Source organism: Scyliorhinus torazame, chromosome 23, assembly GCF_047496885.1.
Source record: "Scyliorhinus torazame isolate Kashiwa2021f chromosome 23, sScyTor2.1, whole genome shotgun sequence".
Classification (NCBI taxonomy): Eukaryota; Metazoa; Chordata; class Chondrichthyes; order Carcharhiniformes; family Scyliorhinidae; genus Scyliorhinus; species Scyliorhinus torazame.
This window is the reverse complement of record NC_092729.1, coordinates 69,967,988-69,990,366: the sequence shown is the minus strand read 5'-3', so window position 1 is coordinate 69,990,366 and position 22,379 is coordinate 69,967,988. Positions and strand designations below refer to the sequence as shown.

The window sequence follows — 22,379 nt, the reverse complement described above, 5'->3', positions numbered from 1 at the left end:
ATTCACTTTCGAGGATATCGGCACCATTTCGAAAGTATTCTCCAAAATGTATTCCCATATTATCCTGCTGCACATTCGCTAAACCTCCACAGGACTTTGCAGCGTTCGTGACACCACCAACAAAATGCAGTTCAGACCGTTGTTGTCACGTACTGATTTCGCTTTGACCTCTTTAATGATATATATGATGCCTCCATTTACCAAGCCACATTAACAGTAACGTTAACATTTTCACAATAACACCTCCAGAAGGATCAAAGTACCTGAACACAAATACCCCTCTCGTAAAGGAAACTTCATTCAGATTGTCTCATGTATTGCACGTTACCTTTCCGTATTATTTCTGCAATGTTCATCATAACACGCAGATCCACACTGAAATCATCCTTCCTGCTTCAACTCATCTATATATTCCCGCTACGGCATCCTGCAGTGGGCAACTCACTGTTCAATCTCCAATGCTTTCGCAAATCGCTCATCTGCTGGCGAGTTCACTACTGTAGCAGGTAGGGCATTCCACGGCCTCACCACTCTTTGCGTAAAGAACCTACCTCTGACCTCTGTCCTATATCTATTACCCCTCAGTTTAAAGCTATGTCCCCTCGTGCCAGCCATTTCCATCCGCGGGAGAAGGCTCTCACTGTCCACCCTATCTAACCCCCTGATCATTTTGTATGCCTCTATTAAGTCTCCTCTTAACCTTCTTCTCTCCAACGAAAACAACCTCAAGTCCAACAGCCTTTCCTCATAAGATTTTCCCTCCGTACCAGGCAACATCCTGGTGAATCTCCTCTGCACCCGCTCCAAAGCCTCCACGTCCTTCCTATAATGCGGTGACCAGAACTGTATGCAATACTCCAAATGCGGCCGTACCAGAGTTTTGTACAGCTGCAACATGACCTCCTGACTCCGGAACTCAATCCCTCTACCAATAAAGGCCAACACTCCATAGGCCTTCTTCACAACCCTATCAACCTGGGTGGCAACTTTCAGGGATCTATGTACATGGACACCTAGATCCCTCTGCTCATCCACACTTCCAAGAACTTTACCATTAGCCAAATATTCCGCATTCCTGTTATTCCTTCCAAAGAGAATCACCTCACACTTCTCTACATTAAACTCCATTTGCCACCTCTCAGCCCAGCTCTGCAGCTTATCTATGTCCCTCTGTAACCTGCTACATCCTTCCTCACTGTCAACAACACCACCGACTTTAGTATCGTCTGCAAATTTACTCACCCACCCTTCTGCGCCTTCCTCTAGGTCATTGATAAAAATGACAAACAGCAACGGCCCCAGAACAGATCCTTGTGGTACGCCACTTGTAACTGAACTCCATTCTGAACATTTCCCATCAACCACCACCCTCTGTCTTCTTTCAGCTAGCCAATTTCTGATCCACATCTCTAAATCACTCTCAATCCCCAGCCTCCGTATTTTCTGCAATAGCCTACCGTGGAGAACCTTATCAAACACTTTACTGAAATCCATCCTTCGCACGATGTTGAATGAGCTTTTATATTCCCACATCACAACAAATAAACAATAGTCTTGAACCTCCACGTTTAATGCATAAACATCGACAGGTGTCAAGGAAAATGTGTTTGATTTGTTCATTAAGGTGTGGGATGACAAAAGCATTATTATCAAGGCAACATGTGCTACAAATCTCACGTCGCGAATGTATTCAATAAAAGACAAGTTAGTTAATTGCCCTTTTTGTTCTCGGTTTTCAGCAACTTCCTAACAAATGGCGTTGAACTGACAATTCTACGGACACATTAAATAAGGAGATATCAAATGAAGGACGGTGGAATTTCTCCAAATTTGTAACCGTGTCGAACTCAGCTATTTCAATCACATTAGCAGTGAAATGTAATAAGATCAAGGTGATACCTGAGGATGGGAGAAAACCCTGCATGTTTATCTTACACCCTTTCAGTTACTTTCATGGAGAATTGCGGGAGGCCCATATGAAGCCAACTGACAGGCAGCATGGATCTAGATGAATTTAACTTCTTGAGCTCTGTTGTTGAGTACGATTTCAACATAAATGTCTCGGCAACTTACCCGTCCTGTTGCGTAATGCTTGTCTCTGGAATAAGCACAAAGATATATATGTCAGAAAGCTGTGTTGCAAAACATTGCCCCTTCGCTGCTTACAGGTCGTCTTGTTTTCATTATCTGATCACAAAACAGGAAGAATTTTAATATATTTAATTGCATAATGCGTGCAGTTCTGCATTAAGGTATGCCTCTGCTTTCGGGATAACCATAGAAGGAAACAACATTTGTAAATACTTAAACATGCTCTAAGAAAAGGGTTTACTGGAAATTCACGGCATACGCTGTCGGAAAAGATGTCCCCCTCTGAATGCACAGGGCACGCTGCAGTGCTTCCCTGAAACTGATCCCTTGAAATTACTGATAGGCTGTGAAGCAGGAACTTGACTTGCAATATAACACGGACCAAGAAAAAGACGCATAGGACAGATTGAATTAAGAGAAGGAACACAATTAGACGAGGGAAACAAAGGGAATCCCGGCAGTGCGGAGGGAGAAAATTCGGCCCGCCTCGTCAGCATCTGCACATCATCAACCCACCACCCCTCCGCATACCCCATCTCCTCGTCGGACAATAGCCACTTGGTCTGACGGAACATGAACGTTCATGAAATGCATCGTTTTGCTTTAACCTTTTGCCCTGCACCCACCAGGATAAACACAAGACTACCAAATTTCAAGGGATCATATTTCAGGGCCACATGATCAAAGTGCGCCATTGCGTGACACTTTAATTATGATTGGCTGAGGCATTGCTTACTAGAAGCGAAATGCATTCATATACAATAACTAGATATCTAAAAACAAAAGTTCTGTTCAAACCTTAAATTTAATTCGAATTATCGGGAAGGTTGAAAGTCCGTGAATGCCAATTGTTTCCTCGATGGCATCGTCACGGTCAGTCAAACGCTAATTCCCAAGCAATGTGTCGCCTGTTCTATCGATAAACTCGGCCTGTTCTCACAGAAACAAAGGCGGTTGAGAGGGAACGTAATCGAGGGCTACAAGATTATCAGTGGCATGGACAGAGTAGATAGTCAGCTGTTTTTTCCTAGGTTAGTAGAGTCAAGTACGAGGGGACATAGGTTTAAAGTGCGTGGGGGAAAGTTTAGAACAGATGTGAGAGGCAAGGTTTGGAACGCGATGCCTGGGCAGGTGGTGGGAGCAGGTACGGTAGCGGCATTTCAGGTGCATCTAGTCAAATATATGAATAGGGTGGGAATGTAAGGATACGGACTCTGTAAGTGTCAGTTTTAATGACTTGCCACACTCACAGCACCATTGATTAATGACTTCCCACTGCCACTTTCCGCTGCGGTTAGCACAAGTGTCCTGTCACCTGCTGTCTCTCTCTCTGTCTCTTTCGTTCTCACTCTCCTTCTCTTTCTGCCTCTCTCTCTCTGTCTCTCACTCTTTCTCTCTGTCTACCTCCCCCTCCCTCGCTGCTCAATCTGTCTCTATCTGGCTGTATCTCTCGCTCTTCATCTCTCTTCCTGTTTCTCTCTCTCTCTGTTTCTCTGTCTCTCTATGTCTCTCCTCCCCCCCACTCTCTCTCTCCCTCCCCCTCCCCAACCTGTGAAATGGAAGAGTTGACCTCCACTGGCATTGCTCCTGGATGGAGATGGTCGGTCGGATCCTGTGACCCAGCCCCGTTTTACCGTCAGGGATGAGGGGGTGGGGTTTACAGGGCGATCAATCCCTCCCTCGGCCATCGTCAGACACAGAACCCCAGATTTTTTAAAATCAAATTCAGATTTGACCGGGTCCTGTGGCGGGATTCGAACCCCGGGATACTGGTCCAGTGACTCAATACCTTTCACCGCCCCCGCCCTCTCCACCCCTGACAGGGGGTGGCAACCAGGGGAGGTGGGGTGGGGCGTTGATGGAGGTTTGGACCAGGGTGTCATAGGATCCCGAGAGCCCTGAAGGAGGCCATTCGGCCCATTAAGTCTGCACTGACCCTCTGAGAGAGCCTCTCTATCTAGGCTCACTCCCCCGCCCTATCGCTGAAACCCCACCTAATCTGCAAATCTTTCAACACTGTCGAGGGGGGGGGCTGAATGGGCCTCCTCCAGTTCCTGTGTAACATACTCGAGGAGGGGGCTGAATGGGCCTCCTCCTGTTCCTGTGTAACAGACGCGAGGGGCTAAATGGGCCTCCTCCTGTCCCTGTGTAACAGGGTCGGGGGGGGGGGGCTGAATGGGCCTCCTCCTGTTCCTGTGTAACAGGCTCGTGGGGCTGAATGGACATCCTCCTGTTCCTGTATAACAGGAACTAGAGGGGCTGAATGGAACTACTGCTGTTTCTGTGTATGGCCACCGGGGGAGAGACAGCCTGCATTATGGAGCTCAAATCCGAGAGTATATACATGTACCTCCCACGGTGCAGCGCTCCCTAGTGTGAGTGTCAGTGTGAGTGTGAGGCCCCCTCGCTAGAGACCCCGGCCCCTCGCTAGAGACCCGGCCGGTCTCCAGATGTCCCATCTCCTCTGTTGAGGACCCAGAGGGCCTGTTCCTGTGCTGTACTGTTCTTCTTGGGGTGTTCTGAAGTTTGGCATTCTAGAGTTTGTCCTGGTGAGCAAAGGTTAAAATACTTTGGCGACATACTCCCTGGGCAGTAACATTAAACTCCCTGGGCAGTAACATTAAACTCCCTGGGCAGTAACATTAAACTCCCTGGGCAGTAACATTAAACTCCCTGGGCAGTAACATTAAACTCCCTGGGCAGTAGCATTAAACTGCTGATTTAAAAAATGATATTTCCATTCAATCTCACATCCAGATGGTACGTTTTACAATAAGATGCCTCATGCTATAAATGAGCACTCAGAAGATTGAATCTCCTCAAGTGAATATAACAAGAGACCCAACATATTGCTCACCTTGCTCCTTGTTAATCGATTTGAAGCACAGACATGCAAGTAGTGCAGTGACAAGAAGGAGTGGGGGAATCGATGCGACGATGGCAGTCGTGTTCCCCTGCACTGGATGACAATCGGTTTATTATACAAATACAATTTTACTCCCCCAAGCATCATACATTGATACATTGCACATTGCATTGTCATATCGGCACGGTAATAATTAGCTCATGTTCGAACGCGATTCTTCGACATTTAAATACTCATCTCAGAATCAGGGAGCTCCAAGGTCCAGGTTTGAAATATCATAGTTTCTGAAAACCAGCAACCATGGCCGCATGTTGGACCACTGGGTTCGACTCACACAGAGCTGGGACGAGGGGCCAATTTCCACCTTCGGTGAAGGTCTGTGCAGAGTTTGCAGTTTCTCCCCGCGTACAGGTGAGCTTCCTCCGAATGGACCGATTTCCTCCCATAGTGGAAAGATGTGCAGATTAGGTGGGTTTTTCCCTCAGTTTCAAAAGGGTAGTTGTGTTTACAGGGATATGGTGGTGGAGTATTTCTGGCTATTGTGCTCTTTCAAAGGGGCGAGGTGCAGATTCGATAGGATGAATGAACTCGTTCCGCACTGCAGTGCTTCTCTATAATCCACAAACGCCAAAATGGCTGAAATTTGTTTCTATGCCCTTTGGACTTTAGCGGAATGAAAGGGGATCATACAAACATAAAAATCATCAGTTTATCACATTGCAAATATTGGCAGTTTCTACTTGTGCAAGAGAGTAATACTGTTTGAGACTGAGATTATGTTACGACTTTTATCTCTCTGTCTGTGGTGACTATGTGCAATGGACTTCCCCTGTAAACAATGGAGTTCCGAATATTTACGTTACTCTAAACTTCATAGAATTTACAGTGCAGAAGGAGGCCATTCGGCCCATCGAGTCTGCACCAGCTCTTGGAAAGAGCACCTTACCCAAGGTCAACATCTCCACCCCATCCCCATAACCCAGTAACCCCACCCAACACTAAGGGCAATTTTGGACACTAAGGGCAATTTATCATGGCCAATCCACCTAACCTGCACATCTTTGGACTGTGGGAGGAAACCAGAGCACCCGGAGGAAACGCACGCAGACACGGGGAGGATGTGCAGACTCCGCACAGACAGTGACCCAAGCCGGAATCGAACCTGGGACCCTGGAGCTGTGAAGCAATTGTGCTATCCACAATGCTACCGTGCTGCCCACTGATTTTGCATGGGCAAGTGAATGACCCCTATGGGGGAGCCGGGTCGGGGGCGGGGGGGGGGGGCGTTGACGGGAATGGCGAGTGAGACAACAACTATGTCACCCATGACGTTATTGAATGGAGGATCAGGCTCGAAGGACTATCTCTGCTCCAATCGTATGTTGCTCTCTTTCGCTCTCTATCGAGATCATGCTCATCCTATCCATGCTGAGTTTGCTAATTCACCTTTTGGATGTTCCTCGGTTAATTCAGAAGACGGGTTGCCCTGTCAATATACTATCCACGTGCAGAAATATAACGCATAATATTCACATATCGTGTTTATTCTGCTGCATTTCCAAACCAACAATGCTTTCCTAAAGGGACGATGCAACAAAATCAAATCTCGTCACAACTTTCTTTTACCTGGTGTTGTGATATCGATATAATTGCTTGTTGTGTTAAATGTCACGTCACCAGGTCCTCTGTTGATTGCTGTACACTGATAACGCCCTTTGTGATGGATTTGAAATGAATGAATGTTCAGCTGACTTCCATCTGTGCTGAAGTTATAATATTCGCTGATATTTGCCACCTGCTGGTGGTTCAGGTACCAACGAAAATGGGGAGAAGTGCCAACCTTCAACTGACACTGCAGAACTAGACGTTCTCCCACTGAAATCTCGGATTTATTGACGTTAGAAGCGAGAAAAGCACCTGCAACCGGAACTGGAAATTAACAAATAAGGTGGATATGTTAGCTAACGAATTCACCGACACAAGAGAAACGGGAAACATGGATATGTTAGCTAACGAATTCACCGACACAAGAGAAACGGGAAACACTTTTTGGTTGATAACTTCGATTCAATCGTGAAAACTCATCAAATGAATGCAGAAATCTGCAATTGACATCCAGAGATCCAGGTGAATGATCTGTGGATGTGTTTTCAATTTCTCAGATCGCGGTTGGTAGAATTTTAATTCAATTAACAAATCTGGAATTAATAGTAAGTTTTGGCAAAAGTGACTATGAATCCATTGTAGATTCTTGTTAAAAATAGTATTCACTCATATTGTTTAAATATTTAAAACGGAAATCCTTTTAGTTTCTAACCCCTGTGAAACTCAAGATCTTTCGAGATGTGAAGAGATGCAGACACAGGAAACAGAAACAGGGTAACTTGGGGCCTTCTCCACCATTCATTATGGACATGGCTGATTATCACGTTCAACACTCTGATCCCGCCTTCTCCATATGCTTTTATCCCTTTCGCCCCAAGAGCTATATCTAATTCCTTCGTAAATCACACAACATTTTGGCCTTACCTACTTTCTGTGGGAGTGAATTCCACAGATTCGCCACTCACTGTGTGAAGAAATTTCTCCTCACCTCAGTCCTAAAAGGTTTACCCCTTATCCTCAAACTATGAACCCCTAGTTCTGGACTTCCCCCTCCCCGCCGCCGCCTCGGGAAGATTGTTTCTGAACCTACTCTGTCTAATCCTGTTTACATTTGCTGAGTTTCTACGAGATCACCTCCTAACCTTCTAAACGTGTTTTGCAGCTGACATACTTTAACTTTAGTTGTCAACTAATTGTCTTCTAGCATGGCCGGAAAGGCCACTTACATGGAGATTAATTGTAGATGGGGAGTTCATGCTGATTTTGCCAGCGAGGCCTTCATGAGTTGGTCAGAGCAGTGCCAGGCTATTGGGCGGCACATTGGTTAGCACTGCTAACTCCCAACTCCAGAGATTCGTGTTAAATTATGGCTTCTTATTACTGTGTGATTTGAACACCCTCCCCGTGCCTCCCTGGGCTGCCTCCGGGTGCTCCGGTTTCATCCCACAGTCCAAGGATGTGCAGGGTAGGTGGATTGGGCATGTTGAATTGCCCCTGAATGTCCAAAAGTTTGGGTAGAGTTACTGAGTTACGGGGATAGACTGCAGGCACGGTTTTATGTAGGGTTCTCTTTTCAAGGGCAGGTGCAGATTGGATGCACTTAAATAATTCTGATTCTATGATTACACGGCCGTCCAGGTGAATTAGTGACATGCTACATTCAGCTACCTGTGGAGTGGTATGACGATGTACATGGCACCTCTTTTGGACAGAGAACTCACAAAGGTAAGCCAACGTCTATGCAACTGGATACCATGGGTGATGTTGCAATTTTACAGAAGACGGACAGGCCTCGCTTGCCTGGCTTTTTAGACCGAGATCCAGTTAATGAATAATATCGAGCAAACTCACCTGTCACGGCAATTTCAACGGATTCGCTGTATAGAGCAGGTTGCGATGCCTGGTTTGATACGCTGCAACTATAATGTCCTGCTGCATATTTTCTGACATTTGCAATTTCGTAAATCATTTTGGTATGGTTGGATGTCTTCCTGTAGATGTTTTTACTTGAATTATCATAGATGAAGTATGTAATCGGGGTAGAACCGGTAGACATGGAGCAGATTAACGACATTGTCGCCCCTTCCAGGATCTCTGTTCCAGGGTGTGTTTCCAGATCCGGTTTTGAGACTGGAATCGCTGGAATGAAAACAATTTGCTGCAACATTATTTTGGCAGCAAGTCTGCTGTATTCAAATGGCACGCAACACTCACATCATATTTGTGTTTGTTGCGTTCAAATTGGAACTCCGTTCGAGTCTGCCCCCATGGCGCAGGAGATACAATTCTTAAATTGTCTGACCAGAATGTTTCTAAACTAATCCCGCTTACCCCACCGACCTTGGCCGGCATCATATTCTGTAATCTTGTCAAAGGGCTAAACTAAGAGTGACAAGTTATCAGAATAAACTTGGTAAATCGAATGTTATACGTGGCAGTTGGTCTGATTCACTGTGACTGAAGGAGAGGTCACTGTGGCTGAAGGAGAGGGAGATGGAAATGTAAACTCACTGGCACAGTCCAAAAGAGGAGGAGGCACAGGCGCAGCTCGCGGCGTGGGCACCTATGCTTGAATGTTGAGGCAAATTCAGATAATAGTGAGCAGACATTATGGGCTCAACAAATTCATTAACATTTACATGGCGTGCAGTAACGGGGAACTTTCTGATGAGGGTAATAGGCATAAAGTTTGTTACCTCGGGTTCTGCACAAATGCTGTCTAACCTGATCAACCTTTTTTCCATCAAGTTTATTTTTCTGTTTAGTCCAGGTTTCCAATACCCTCTGCCTTTAATAGCTATTATGAGATATGTTTGTGGCTCATATGGTATATTGCTTCCAGCTATGAGCATCAGGCTACTAAAATCATGCAATGTACAGTACCTAAGGAGGCCATTCGGCCCACAGTTCTGCACCGGCCCTTGGAAAGAGCATCTTATTTAAGAAATGTACATTGTATTCGTCTATTTCCCCCCCCCCCCCCACACTGTGCATGCGAAATGACGTCAGTGATCAGTTACTCCACATATATGGTAGAGAAGCTCGGTTTGATTTCCACCGAGCAAGTGAGATTTAACGCAGTTATTATGAAGGTGTGAAAGGTTAGACAGTGTTTGGATAGTGCAGAATACGGTGAAGGGTCAAATCAGTAGATGGCACAAGGACCAAGTCCGAATTGAGCCAACTTCTGAAAGAAACACTGGTTGATGTGAGAAATTTCTCTTCGGTAAAATGTGTGGTAATCATGTTGTTCTTTGCTCGATTATATTTTTTTCTTATTTGCGAGTAACAGATCCTGAGAGAGGAAGAATATCGTCTAATCCAGTATTTGTTGTGCATCCTGTTTGTCGGACAGATGTGTTGCAACTCCTGTTGCTGCTCCAGAGAGTTGGAGTCACTCGGTCCGTCAAATGCGTGGAACATTTATCTCCAGAGGAACAGGCAGGGTTCACAAAGCCCCATTCCATCCACAGAGGGCCTTGAAAACTAGATCGCGTTTCGGTTTTCTATCGTTTCTTTTTGCGAACATGAACGTTGGGTTTCCAAATTATTTCTGTAATTCACACGGTGAAAATTGATCTCATCATGACTGCACTAGTCATGTAAAAATCGATAACTATGGGGAATAAAATAAGCACTAATTTTACGTCAGTCATTGCTTACGGCAGTGTGTTACATACTTCCCCAATCTGGGAGGAGGTGGGTAAGAGGTGGGATCTCCAGCCCTGTAATTCAGATATCCTGGTAATGCGCGATGGACGCGGGTATAATTCCAAGCCATGAGAGATTGGAAATATCATTGAGCCAAAAATCTTTAATTAAAGGTAAACATCGTCCATCTGGTACTCATTTATTTTAGCGAAGGGAATCTGTTGTCTTCACTTGGTTTGGCCCACATGCGACTCCAGATCAATAGCAATGTGGTGACGTTTCACTGCCCTCTGGATAGTCTATCAATCCAATTCGTTCCATGTCAATAAGTGTTGGGCAATACATTGTCGAATAGGAGAAAAAAGAAACACGAGTGGATCACGTTATTGTGACGTGTTTTTGGAAGAAGTAGTTAGTTTTTCCCGTTGTGCTAACTGTACCAAAGAATAAGGAGGACATTAGTATAGGTTACTGCGCTGGACGAACAGCCATGATAATCAATGGAGGGGCATTCTCAACAGACCAAATGGCCTACTTTCGCTGACATGTTCTTAGTTTCTATGTCTCTCCAGATTCGGTTTGTTATAATCAGATTTAATTAAGTGCCAATGATTTAAATATCAGTTACAGTCACACAACATTTCTTACCCCAGGATAAGTCTGGTGACATTCTCGGTGATATTCTGAACAGTATCTAAAAGTTCCACTTACGTTTGACAAAAACGGGAGCCTCATTACTCAGTTTCTTACGCGCACTTTTGGATGTTGTTACTTCACATCGATATAACCCCGAATCACCCAGCAAAGCAGGTCCCGTTTGATAATAATCCTTCACTGAGGGTACATCCAGAGGTTTCTCATTTTTGAAAAATGTATACAACAGGGAGCGAGAGACCTGGAATTGTTCAGCCAAACAGGAAAGATGTAACTGTTGACCAACAAATACTTCGATTTCCGGCTCAACTTTCAATATCGGTGTGGAACACAGGTCTAAGAAGAAACGACACATAAAGATATGACATTTTAGAGCCATACCCTCCATAGTGGAACTAATTATACACGTGCTTTGACAAGCTATTATGTGAAAATGCAGACCAAAACGTTCCAATTCTGAGTTTGTGTTACGCTTATGACCCGGTGCTGGCGGGTTTTAATTCATCCGACTTTTTGGCGTTGAACGCTTATTAAAAAAAAACAAAGAACACAGAATAATACAGCACAGGAACCCTCCAACCTGCACCGGTTTGCCACCTTCCTTGGCCAAAACCCTCATCACTTCCTCGAGCCGTATACCTCTATACACATCTTATCCATGTATTTGTCGAGGTACATTTTGAACGCCGTTAATGTATCAGATTCCACAACCTCCCTTGGCACCGTGTTCAAGTTACTTATCACACTCGGTGTAAAAAACCCTGCCCCTCACATCACATCTATTCTTTGCCCCACGGACCTTAAACATATGACCCGTGGTGACTGAACCCCTCCACCCTGGGAAAGAGTGCCTGCCCATCCAGTCTATCCATGCCTCTCACAATCTTGAAGACCTCCATCAGGTCACCCCTCAACCTCTGTCCTTCTAATGAAAACAGTGCGAGTCTATTCGTCCTCTTATCACACCTATCAACCGCCAGACCAGGCAACATCCTGGTAAACCTTCCCATCACCCTCTCCAAAGCCTTTACATCCTTCTGGAGCGTGGCAACCAGAACTGTGCGCAATATTACAAGTACGGACTCACAAAGGTGGTCTACAACTGTCGCATGATTTGCCAGTTTTTATTCTCGCTGCCCAGTCCAATGAAGGGAATAATTTCAGATGTTTTATTGAATACCTTGCCCACATGTGTTGCCATTTTCAAACATCTGTGGACCTGTATGCCCAGATCTCTCGGACTTTCTATATGCTGAAGTGTTTTGTCATTTACTGTATATTTCCCCTCTATTTTCGACCTACCAAAATGAATTGCCTCACATTGGTCCAGATTAAACTCCATTACCATTTTCTCCCTAAGTACCAACCTATATATGTTCAGCTGTATCTTCTGGGAATCCTCAACACTTATCTGTCACTCCACAAACCTTGGTCTGGTCCGCGAACTTACGAAGCAGACCAGCTACATTTTCCTCCAAATCATTTATGTACCCTACAAACAATAGAGGCCCCAGCACAGACCCCTGTGGAACACATTTAATCCAGAAAAAAACACCCTTCCACTGCTATCCTCTGCCTCTGTGACCGAGCCAGTTCTGTATCCATCTTGCCACCTCACCTTTGATCACCTGTGGCTTCCCTTTCGTACAGTCTGCCATGAGGCACCTTGTCAAAGACTTTACTTAATTCCATGTAAACAACATCCACCGCCGTCGCCTCATCGATCATCTTTGTCACCTCCTCAAACAACTCAATCAAGAACCATGTTGTCCATCGCTAATGTGTCAATTTGTTTCCAAATGGGTATCAATCCTGTCCCTGAGAATTATCTCCAATAATTTACCTAACTACTGGTGCGATTCACCCGACTGTATTTTCCTGGATTATCCCTGCTACCTTTGTTTAACAGCCATACAACATTAGCTAATCTCCATTCCTCGGGATCTCACCTTTAGCCAAAGTGGATCCAAAGATGTCTGTGAAGGCCTCAGCAATTTCCTCCCTTGCTTCCCTCAGTATTTTGGCGTAAAAACCATCCGGTCCAGGAGACTTATCTACTTTAATGTATTTTTAAAATCCCAATATCTCCACATTTCTGATGTCAACATGATCTAGACTATCCACACACCATACCCAAAAGTCATCTTCCACAAAGTCCTTTGCTTTGTTGAACACGGATGCAAAGTACACATTTATTACCTTCTCCATTTCCTCTGGCTCAACACAGATTCCTCCCACTGTTCTTGTGGCTCAATCCTTTCTCTGGCCGCGCTCTTACTTTTTACATATGAACAAAAGGTTTTGGGTTTGGACTGACCCCAGCCTTCAAGATGGTACAAACCCCCCTTTTTTTTGGACGAGGTTCAAAATAACCCCCCTTATCCAAGGCTCTCTAAACTTCCCATACATATCTTTCATTCTTTCCAGAACGTGGCGTTGCTGAATCCTAATAAACTGTTGCTTGACAGGCACACGCATGTCCGATTTACCCCCCAATAGATGCATCAAGTCCAAATTCTTTAATTCCTGTCTAATGTTATCCTAATTTGCCTTTCCACAGTGTTTAACCTTAAGGCGAGGGTTATCCGTATCTCTATCCAAAAGTACACTAAAACGTATGTAATTGTGGTCAATACGTACAATATGTTTCCCTACTGAAACCTCAACCACCTGTCCAGGCTCATTCTCCAACACCAGCTCCAGTACTGCCTCTTCCCCAGTTCCACTATCCATATATTGCATTGGAAAGTTTTCCTGGATACACCTCACAAACACTTCCTGGATACACCTGACAAACTCTGCCCCATCCAAGCCCCGAGCACGAAGTGAGTTTCAATCAATATCGGGGAAGTTAATATCCCCGACCACAACAACCCTATTACTTTTGCACCTATCAAAAAGCTATCTATCTGCTCCTCTATCTCTCGCTTTCAGTTGAGGGTCCTGTAATAAACCCCCTATATTATGATTGCCTTTTCCTGTTCCTAAGCTCGAACCAGATTGCCTCGTTGTATGAGGTTTCAGGGTTGTCCTCCCGCAGTACGGCTATAATATTCTCCTGAATCAGTACTGCTGCTCCACCACCCCTTCTACACCCCCTCGATCTCTCCTGCAGCATTTATACCTCCAACGCCCAGCTGCCAACCCTGCCCTTCTGGAATTAACAATTTGGTTTGAAGATAATCATGAAAATAACCTTTACGTGTTGATTTCGTTAGGTAGAAAGGCTGCCATAATCCAAAGATAATCTGATTCAAGGGGTTTCAGGCCATGAAACGGAAGGAGGTCGATTCAGCCGTTGCTTTGAGAGCGGAGATTGCAGTCAACAATGTGATTGGAATATATCACACAGCTATAGCTCAGTCAATAAAGAAATTTAGCGAAAGATGTTCCATTAACAGATCGCTGAGATTAAATAGAGCTGTCTCTATTTCAGAATATCCTCGATGTCTGTATGTATCCAATTCTGACGAGACGCTGAGATATTGTTGTGAATTCCTCTTTTGAACTGTTTCAACATTAGACTGAATTATGCCACCCCCTCTTTAAAACGATAACTGATTTTACACCCCTTTCAGACTTTTCTACAAAACGATACTAATTGTGTATAACGCGGGAGTATCAGTTCTCAGCGACCTCGGACTGCATTGAAGACCATGCGTTATTTTGACTGCCAGTAAAACTCAGTCAAGTCGCCATAGTCCAGGTGGCCATAGGTTACCTTCACGTTTCAGGGAGGAGAGCGGATTGATGATGATTTAAACGGAGGATCACCACAACTCAGGCGAGGGGCAAGGTTGGAAATACGGTTCTTGATGAAAAACCTCAGCCTGGACATGAACCCTCGTGGTTAGCTTTACTCTGCTTCACAAACTAGCTGTCCAGCCAACTGGGGTTATAATGTAACAGCAGGTGCGAGGTTGCATCCCTTCATCATGCAAGTGAGTGAATCAGTGCGCAGGCAATTTTCATGGCGCAGGTGTACTCTGCCAGCCTTAATGCTTGTTGCATTGCACTTTCGGAGGCTAGGACCACAACACAACCGTGTTGTGCCGAGAAGCAATATTTAGAAACACGCTCGGCCTGGCTTGATAATGTGAAAATGTCACGGAGAAAATAAAATCAAGTATCTGTTCAAGTTCCTATTCTTTAGGGTATTCAAGAACTCTCAGAAGTATTTGGGTTTGCTGGATGTCCCGAGTGAAGCTTCCTGGAGATATTCTGTTTATTTTGGTCAAAAATTGAGTTAATGTTTCGGGAGACAAAGCAGCACAAGATGTTGAAGTTAAAACCGAGCTGGATTTTGCAGGACAGAATGACACATGCAGCTTGTGAGCAGAGTTTTGGGAAGGAAAGTGAATCAAGAACAAAGAACAAAGAAATGTACAGCACAGGAACAGGCCCTTCGGCCCTCCAAGCCCGCGCCAACCATGCTGCCCGACTAAACTACAATCCTTCCTGGGTCCGTATCCCTCTATTCCCATCCTATTCATGTATTTGTCAAGATGCCCCTTAAATGTCACTATCGTCCCTGCTTCCACCACCTCCTCTGGCACCCACTACCCTCTGCGTAAAAAACTTGCTTCGTACAGCTACTCTAAACCTTGCCCCTCTCACCTTAAACCTATGCCCCCTAGTAATTGACCCCTCGACCCTGGGAAAGGTCTCTGACTATCCACTCTGTCTATGCCCCTCATATGCCCCCTAGTAATTGACCCCTCGACCCTGGGAAAAGTCTCTGACTATCCACTCTGTCTATGCCCCTCATAATTTTGTATACCTCTATCAGGTCTCCCCTCAACCTCCTTCGTTCCAGTGAGAACAAACCGAGTTTATTCAACCGCTCCTCATAGCTAATGCCCTCCATACCAGGCAACATTCTGGTAAATCTCTTCTGCACCCTCTCTAAAGCCTCCACATCCTTCTGGTAGTGTGGCGACCAGAATTGAACACTATACTCCAAGTGTGGCCTAACTAAGGTTCTATACAGCTGCAACATGACTTGCCAATTCTTATACTCAATGCCCGGCCAATGAAGGCAAGCATGCCGTAGGCCTTCTTGACTACCTTCTCCACCTGTGTTGCCCCTTTCAATGACCTGTGGACCTGTACACCTCGATCTCTTTGACTTTCAATACTCTGGAGGGTTCTACCATTCACTGTATATTCCCTACCTGCATTAGACCTTCCAAAATGCATTACCTCACATTTGTCCGGATTAAACTCCATCTGCCATCTCTCCGCCCAAGTCTCCAAACAATCTAAATCCTGCTGTATCCTCTGACAGTCCTCATCGCTATCTGCAATTCCACCAACCTTTGTGTCGTCTGCAAACTTACTAATCAGACCAGTTACAGAATCGTAATGGGTTTTTGACTTGGAGAACCTGGATGGACACGCCCCTCACGCGATCGCTCCAATTGAATTCAACGGTAGATTGCTGATATTATGCTCAATTGTGTTTTGCGGAAATGTTCATCTTAAAATTATAAACGTCACTCAACGACCTCGGAAGAGAATTTCAAAGATATCGTTTGTATATTCTGTTTAACTGTATCCATAAATTCCAAAACATTCGCAAGGAAAACCAATGACTAACCTGTCACAGAGATGTTCACTGTCTTGGAGACCCACTTTCTATACTTTGCATTCAGTTCACACCGATAAGATGCTGCATCCGACATTTTAGCACTTTCTATGCTGATCCGCTTTTCAACGGATTCTCGAATCAAATCATTGTGTTGATACCATTGGAAGGGAGATATTCCAAAAGGACTGAGTGGAAACAGCAGACATTCCAGGAAAATAGTATCACCTAAAAGTGGGTATTGTGGCTTTACCTCCAGAGTTAACGTTGGATCAGCAGCTGGAAAACATGTTGGGAACTTCGCAGGTAAATATAAATGGAAATTGGGAAAATACACTTCTTAAATATTTGACAAGTGTATCTTGAATATGCAACTCAACATCCAAGGTGACAGGCATCATCTCCTTCGTTACCAATGGTACAATCTGGAAACCAGTCGCAACATTAATTGCCCCATTAGTTTATGTGGAGATTCCAGATTGTATTTGGCCTTCAACATTCCAATGGAGATGTTGATATCCAATAAGCTATTTTACAAACCGATTAGCAACCCACTCCCTCTTAAAAAAACCTTCCCCTGCCTAGGCGTGAAATAACGAAGTCTAAAAATCTAGCTGATCGAAGCCAATCACCTACTGGGTTGTACCATAAACAGGCAATTCGTGTTCCCGGCGTTCTGCTCCTTGGTCCACAAAATTCTTGCTAATTCGCTGATATTAGAGAAATGACCCGTGACGGAGCGTCTGCCAATTTCCTGATTTCAATCCAGGGCAGTCACATCCCCAAGACTGCCACCAATTCGGTTTCTGAGGTGTTAATGGGTTCCACCTCGAAATAAATGATGATACTGCCTATGGGGCAGTTCTTCGGTAACTTACATTTAAATATCGCTGTTTTAAAAATGTTTATGGCGTACTTACAGTAATTCCCTTCCATTATGTCTGTTGTTTCTGAGACAACATGTGCCTTTTATGCGTGGTCTTTATTCATCCCAAGCCGACAAAAAAAGCGTCTCATTTATCCACATAAGTGGAGAAGTCGAAAGTGTATATTTTGGACTACTACTGGAAAATTAAATGTTAAATACGAATCGCCACCCTCAGGTTCAGTTACTATTCTACCTAGTATATTAATTAGTTGTTCAATTTTCTTTTTTTCCAAATTTGACTCAAGTTCCCTCCCAGCCACTCGGGTCACAGTGTTACTGCGTCGTCACGTCTCAGTTTATCTGCGACACAATTTGAAATCATAAAGAGACACAAGTACCACTAACCCTCCCAGACTGCGGATTTCTCCCATTCGTCTCCGCTCTCCACACGAAGGGCTTACCTGCCTTACTTTGCTACTCACCAATCAACTCTCTCCCTTCTAGTAACTTGAAGCAGGGCAAGGCCACTCACTGGAAATTTGATTGTCACAAACCTAGGGATGTAAAGCACCTCCTCCCACCCAGCCTCGCATTCCCACCTAGCTTCAAATTCCCAACTCACTCCTCCTCGTTTCTCACTCTGGTTCTGTCCTCTATCTCACAGGGAGTGCTCACTGGTGAGCTTCAAATCTCCTTCTTAAAAAGGCTTAAGACGACTAACACCTGGTAACTTTCCTATAAAACAATTGCAATCAGCAGCACTTGCCTCCAAATTAGGCTTGAGGTGATTGGCAGTCAACTGCCACTCAGTTATGTACGGGCGGACAGCTCCTTATTAAACTTTACTGCACAAATGTTGTATTAGGATGGACTACTGAAATTGCAAAAGGAGCAGTCTTACCAATTCAATTCAATTCCCACCTAGCTTGAAAGTTACAGCTTCCAAACTCACACTTGGATTTGTCTCACCCTGCCTCAATTCCAATGAAATAAAGAGACTGGAAAGCAGGCGTCCGATTGGACATACGCAGATTATTTTAACGTGTACTCAAAGTGAGGTTATTTTTATTACAGTACACACAATGGCACGATAATACGGGCGGCACGGGAGCACAGTGGTTAGCACTGTTGCTGCACAGCTCCAGGGTCCCATGTTTGTTTCCCGGCTTGGGGCACTCTCTGCGCCGTGTCTGCACGTTCTCCCCGTGTGTGCGTGGGTTTCCTCCGGCTGCTCCGGTTTCCTCCCACAGTCCAAATGATGTGCAGTTTAGGTGGATTGGCCTTGATAAATTGCCCCTAGTGTCTAAACAAGTGTAGGTGGGTTTACGGGGATAGGGTGGAGGTGCGGGGATAGAATGGAGGAGTGGGCTTGGGTGGGGTGCTCTTTTCAAGGGCCGGTGGAGACTCAATGGGCCGAATGGCCTCCTTCTGCACTGTAAATTCTATGTTTCTATGAATACACCTGCAATCAGGTCGCAGCTTACTGCATTGCTTATACACAGCTGATTATATTATCAGCCATTATCCTACATTTAGGTAACTGTTGGACTCCCCCTCCCACCCGCGAACCATGCTAGTTCATTTTGCAAATGAATCCACATCTGACTATGCAGACGATCCGGTATCTTCAAACGGAAGTGTCAATTGCATATTTCAACTGCAAATGGACCTCAAAGGCATACCATTGCATATTTTTGAAGCGGTCCATTGAAAATAAAACATGTTCGGAGGTCAAAAGACATATGAATCTAAAATGTAGCCGCAATAAAAGCATTAATGATTCCTCTCATTTATTTGATATAATGCACAACGCACACTCCATGCAGCCTAATCTGAGCTGCTATGTAAGCTGTGTGTTAAAATCAATGAGAATTACACCCTCTCACGACGAAGGCATGTTTGTTGGTTTTGTCTTTCCGATGAATTGAAAACTATGAGAATGGTGGGCAACTGTCTGCTGGTTGGTTTGCTAAATCTGTGAACAATTGAACTCTCAAAGTTGTTAATAATTTAAGGTAAATGTAATTTGTGGGTTTGTACGTTCTGCCCCTGGGGAACAGCGGGTCTCTGCCTATTTGGCAGAGGGTATAGAGTTCAGTACATCTCTGACCTGTCGCCAATTGTCAACTTCATCTGAGTATTTAAAAACAAAATAGAGTACCCAATTCATTTTTACAATTAAGGGGCAATTTAGCGTGGCCGATCCACCTACCCTGCACATCTTTCGGTTGTGGGGGCGATACCCACGCAGACACGGGGAGAATGTGCAAACTCCACACGGACAGTGACCCAGGGCCGGGATAGAATCAGCGACCTCGGCGCTGTGAGGCAGCAGTGCTAACCACTGCGCCAACGTGCTGCCCCTACTTCATCCGAGTATGATGTGTGTTCGATATTACATTTGAATGTTGGATGTCTTTGCAAACGATAGTTTTCTTGACCGAGAATAAGGTTTTATCATAACGTCCAGAGTTAACATACCGACAGTGACAACGTTCAGAGGTTCACTCCTTCGATATTTTGGCCACCATCCAACTCTGCAGCTGTATGATCCTCCAGTGCGAGGGTCTGCAGTTCCTGAGAATGTGAAACTATTATATCCAAATGATTGGTTATCTTTGTACCAGGAGTATTTCGTATATCTGTTATTGTAGAGGCACTGCATTTCGAAATAGAACCCTTCTTTTATAATTTGATCACTGGGAACAATAATCACCACCTTTGGGACTTCTGCTGTTTGAAAGACAATGACAGATACAAATGATTAGAAATATTGAACCGATGGTTTTCACTCTCCATTGTAGTTAATGTCATGGATCATTTTACACGGTGAAAGTACAAGTGCTACTTGTGAAGTATTTAATAATCATCATTTCAAATTAGGAGACGATAGAAAACAATAAGAACGGTCACAGCCTTCACTTCGTGCCGGGACCTTTCAAAATACTTGGTCTGGGGCATTTATTACTGGGCAGGTATGTTACATGAATAACGGCTATCTTGGAAGCAATATGGGAGCTGGATGCTTCAAGCTGGCAGTTCCTGAAATCCAATGCACCCTCGTTCCCCGGCCGTCAATGTCCACATGATGTATTAACAGATGAAGTCACATTGCCATTATTGAATCAGGGGGATCAGAGGCAGCAGGAATTATCTTCGTGTTCCAGAATATCTAAACTGAGATCCTGCTACCCTGACGCTTCTGATCCAGAATCGCATGGAAGCGGCAGGCAGTCTATTTGGAGGCGTGTTCATGTGAAAATGCCTCAGCAGACCTGGGTCTGGAAATAGAGAGTTCCATGCAAGAGTTTTATGGTCCTCGACATTACTTCAGCCGAATGTTGCCTCAACATAAGCGCTATCAGTGGAGATCGCAGTCAAGATAAACAGTTCACTCTCCAGTGCCTAACTTTATGAATTGATAAGAATAACCGTATATTCGGCCCAGTGGAAACTTCAAAAACAAAAGTTCAATTGATGTGGACGTCAACATTGTTGCCAATCATAAAATCGCCTTTTCACTGAGTTCCTCGCTTGGCCATTTCAGGGCCAGTGAACCAAATTGCTGTGGGTCTGCTTGTTACATATAGGCTAAAGGAGGCAAGGGTGCTAATTTAAGCCATGTCAGCTCAACCAACTGGCTTAGAATCCCAGCATTATGGAAAGGTTACTGCACAGGATGAAGCCATTGGACCCAGCTTACCATGCCAGCCACAGGACATCATGGTGTCCTTTCTAATCCCACCTTACTGCAGCTAGTCCACAGCCCAGTAGCTTGGCGCACTGAAGGTGCAGGTGCATGTGATTTTGGAAGAGCTCAGGGTCTCGGCCTCTATCACCGAGTCGAGCAGGGAATTCCAGACCCCCACGACGCACTGAACAAATTTATTTCTTCCTCACGTCCCCTCTGAACCTTCTGCCTATCTTGCATCTCTGTCCCTGGGTTCTAGAATTCTCCACTAAGAGGTAAAAAATCCAATCCACCCTATCTCTTCCCCTCATAATTATGTACACCTCAAGTGATTCACCCCTCAGCCTCATTTGTAGCCAGAATAGTAACCCCAACCTTTCCAATCTCTCTTGATGTACTATTAACTGGACCTGGATTCACATGTGTCAGACAAGGTTAGGATGGTAGATTTTCTTATGAAAAGTCACTAATGAACAAGAGTGATTTTAGACCATTACAGAGCGGAGTTGTTGGATTCTAGTTTAACTTATTAAATTCCACCAGCTGCTGAATTTGATCCAATGCGCAAGGCCAGCTTGTCTGGTAACATTACGACATCCGGCTTTTCAAAACTTCCAGTGCTCCACCAGCATAATCGCATAGATCATCCTGCCACCACCACCACCAACCCCCCCCCCCCCCCGCCCCCCCGGCCCCCTCTCCCCCGCACGGCCTTATGTTTCGCCACCATATTGAATTCGTTCAGGTGTGTGGTCAACTAAGTGCAAATTCTTGACCTTGTTGTTCGAATTGGGATGCCTGAATAGAATGTAACCGGGCAGCCGGTTCCCGCGATGACGCTGGCAAAACAAGGACAACAGGTTTGTTGAAACTTGAGAATGAACCTCACTGCTCTGTTTACATAGAATTTACAGTGCAGAAGGAGGCCATTCGGCCCATCGAGTCTGCACCGGCTCTTGGAAAGAGCACCCTACCCAAGGTCAACATCTCCACCCCATAACCCAGTAACCTCACCCAACACTAAGGGCAATTTTGGACACTAAGGGCAATTTATCATGGCCAATCCACCTAGCCTGCACATCTTTGGACTGTGGGAGGAAACCGGAGCACCCGGAGGAAACCCACGCACACACGGGGAGCATGTGCAGACTCCGCACAGACAGTGACCCAAGCCGGAATCGAACCTGGGACCCTGGAGCTGTGAAGCAATTGTGCTATCCACAAGGCTACTTGTATACTCCAGGTAATGTCAAGTTCAGCGAGAAGGATTGGAAAGCTAGTGATTCATCAAATCACCCTGCCCCCACTTATTTAATCCTACCGAAACACATGTCTGGAAGGAGATGTATCTGAACGTAACATTGTT

The 22,379-nt window shown here is 44.9% G+C and overlaps 1 protein-coding gene across 5 annotated transcripts in view; it reads right to left on the bottom strand.

Annotated features, from left to right (window-relative positions):
* Window positions 1-22,379, bottom strand: part of LOC140399615 (Fc receptor-like protein 2) — a 45,893-nt gene that overhangs the window by 3,541 nt on the left and 19,973 nt on the right. For 2 of the 5 annotated variants that reach the window (XM_072489147.1, XM_072489146.1), the window contains exons 4-10: window positions 19,804-20,055; window positions 16,467-16,733; window positions 10,925-11,203; window positions 8,414-8,701; window positions 6,584-6,886; window positions 4,949-5,050; window positions 2,074-2,187 (exon numbers count right to left, since the gene is read on the bottom strand). In XM_072489147.1, coding sequence (XP_072345248.1) covers window positions 2,074-2,187; window positions 4,949-5,050; window positions 6,584-6,886; window positions 8,414-8,701; window positions 10,925-11,203; window positions 16,467-16,733; window positions 19,804-20,055 — 1,605 coding nt within the window. The remainder of the gene's footprint in view (window positions 1-2,073; window positions 2,188-4,948; window positions 5,051-6,583; window positions 6,887-8,413; window positions 8,702-10,924; window positions 11,204-16,466; window positions 16,734-19,803; window positions 20,056-22,379) is intronic. The other 3 variants (XM_072489150.1, XM_072489149.1, XM_072489151.1) reach the window with 3 other exon arrangements.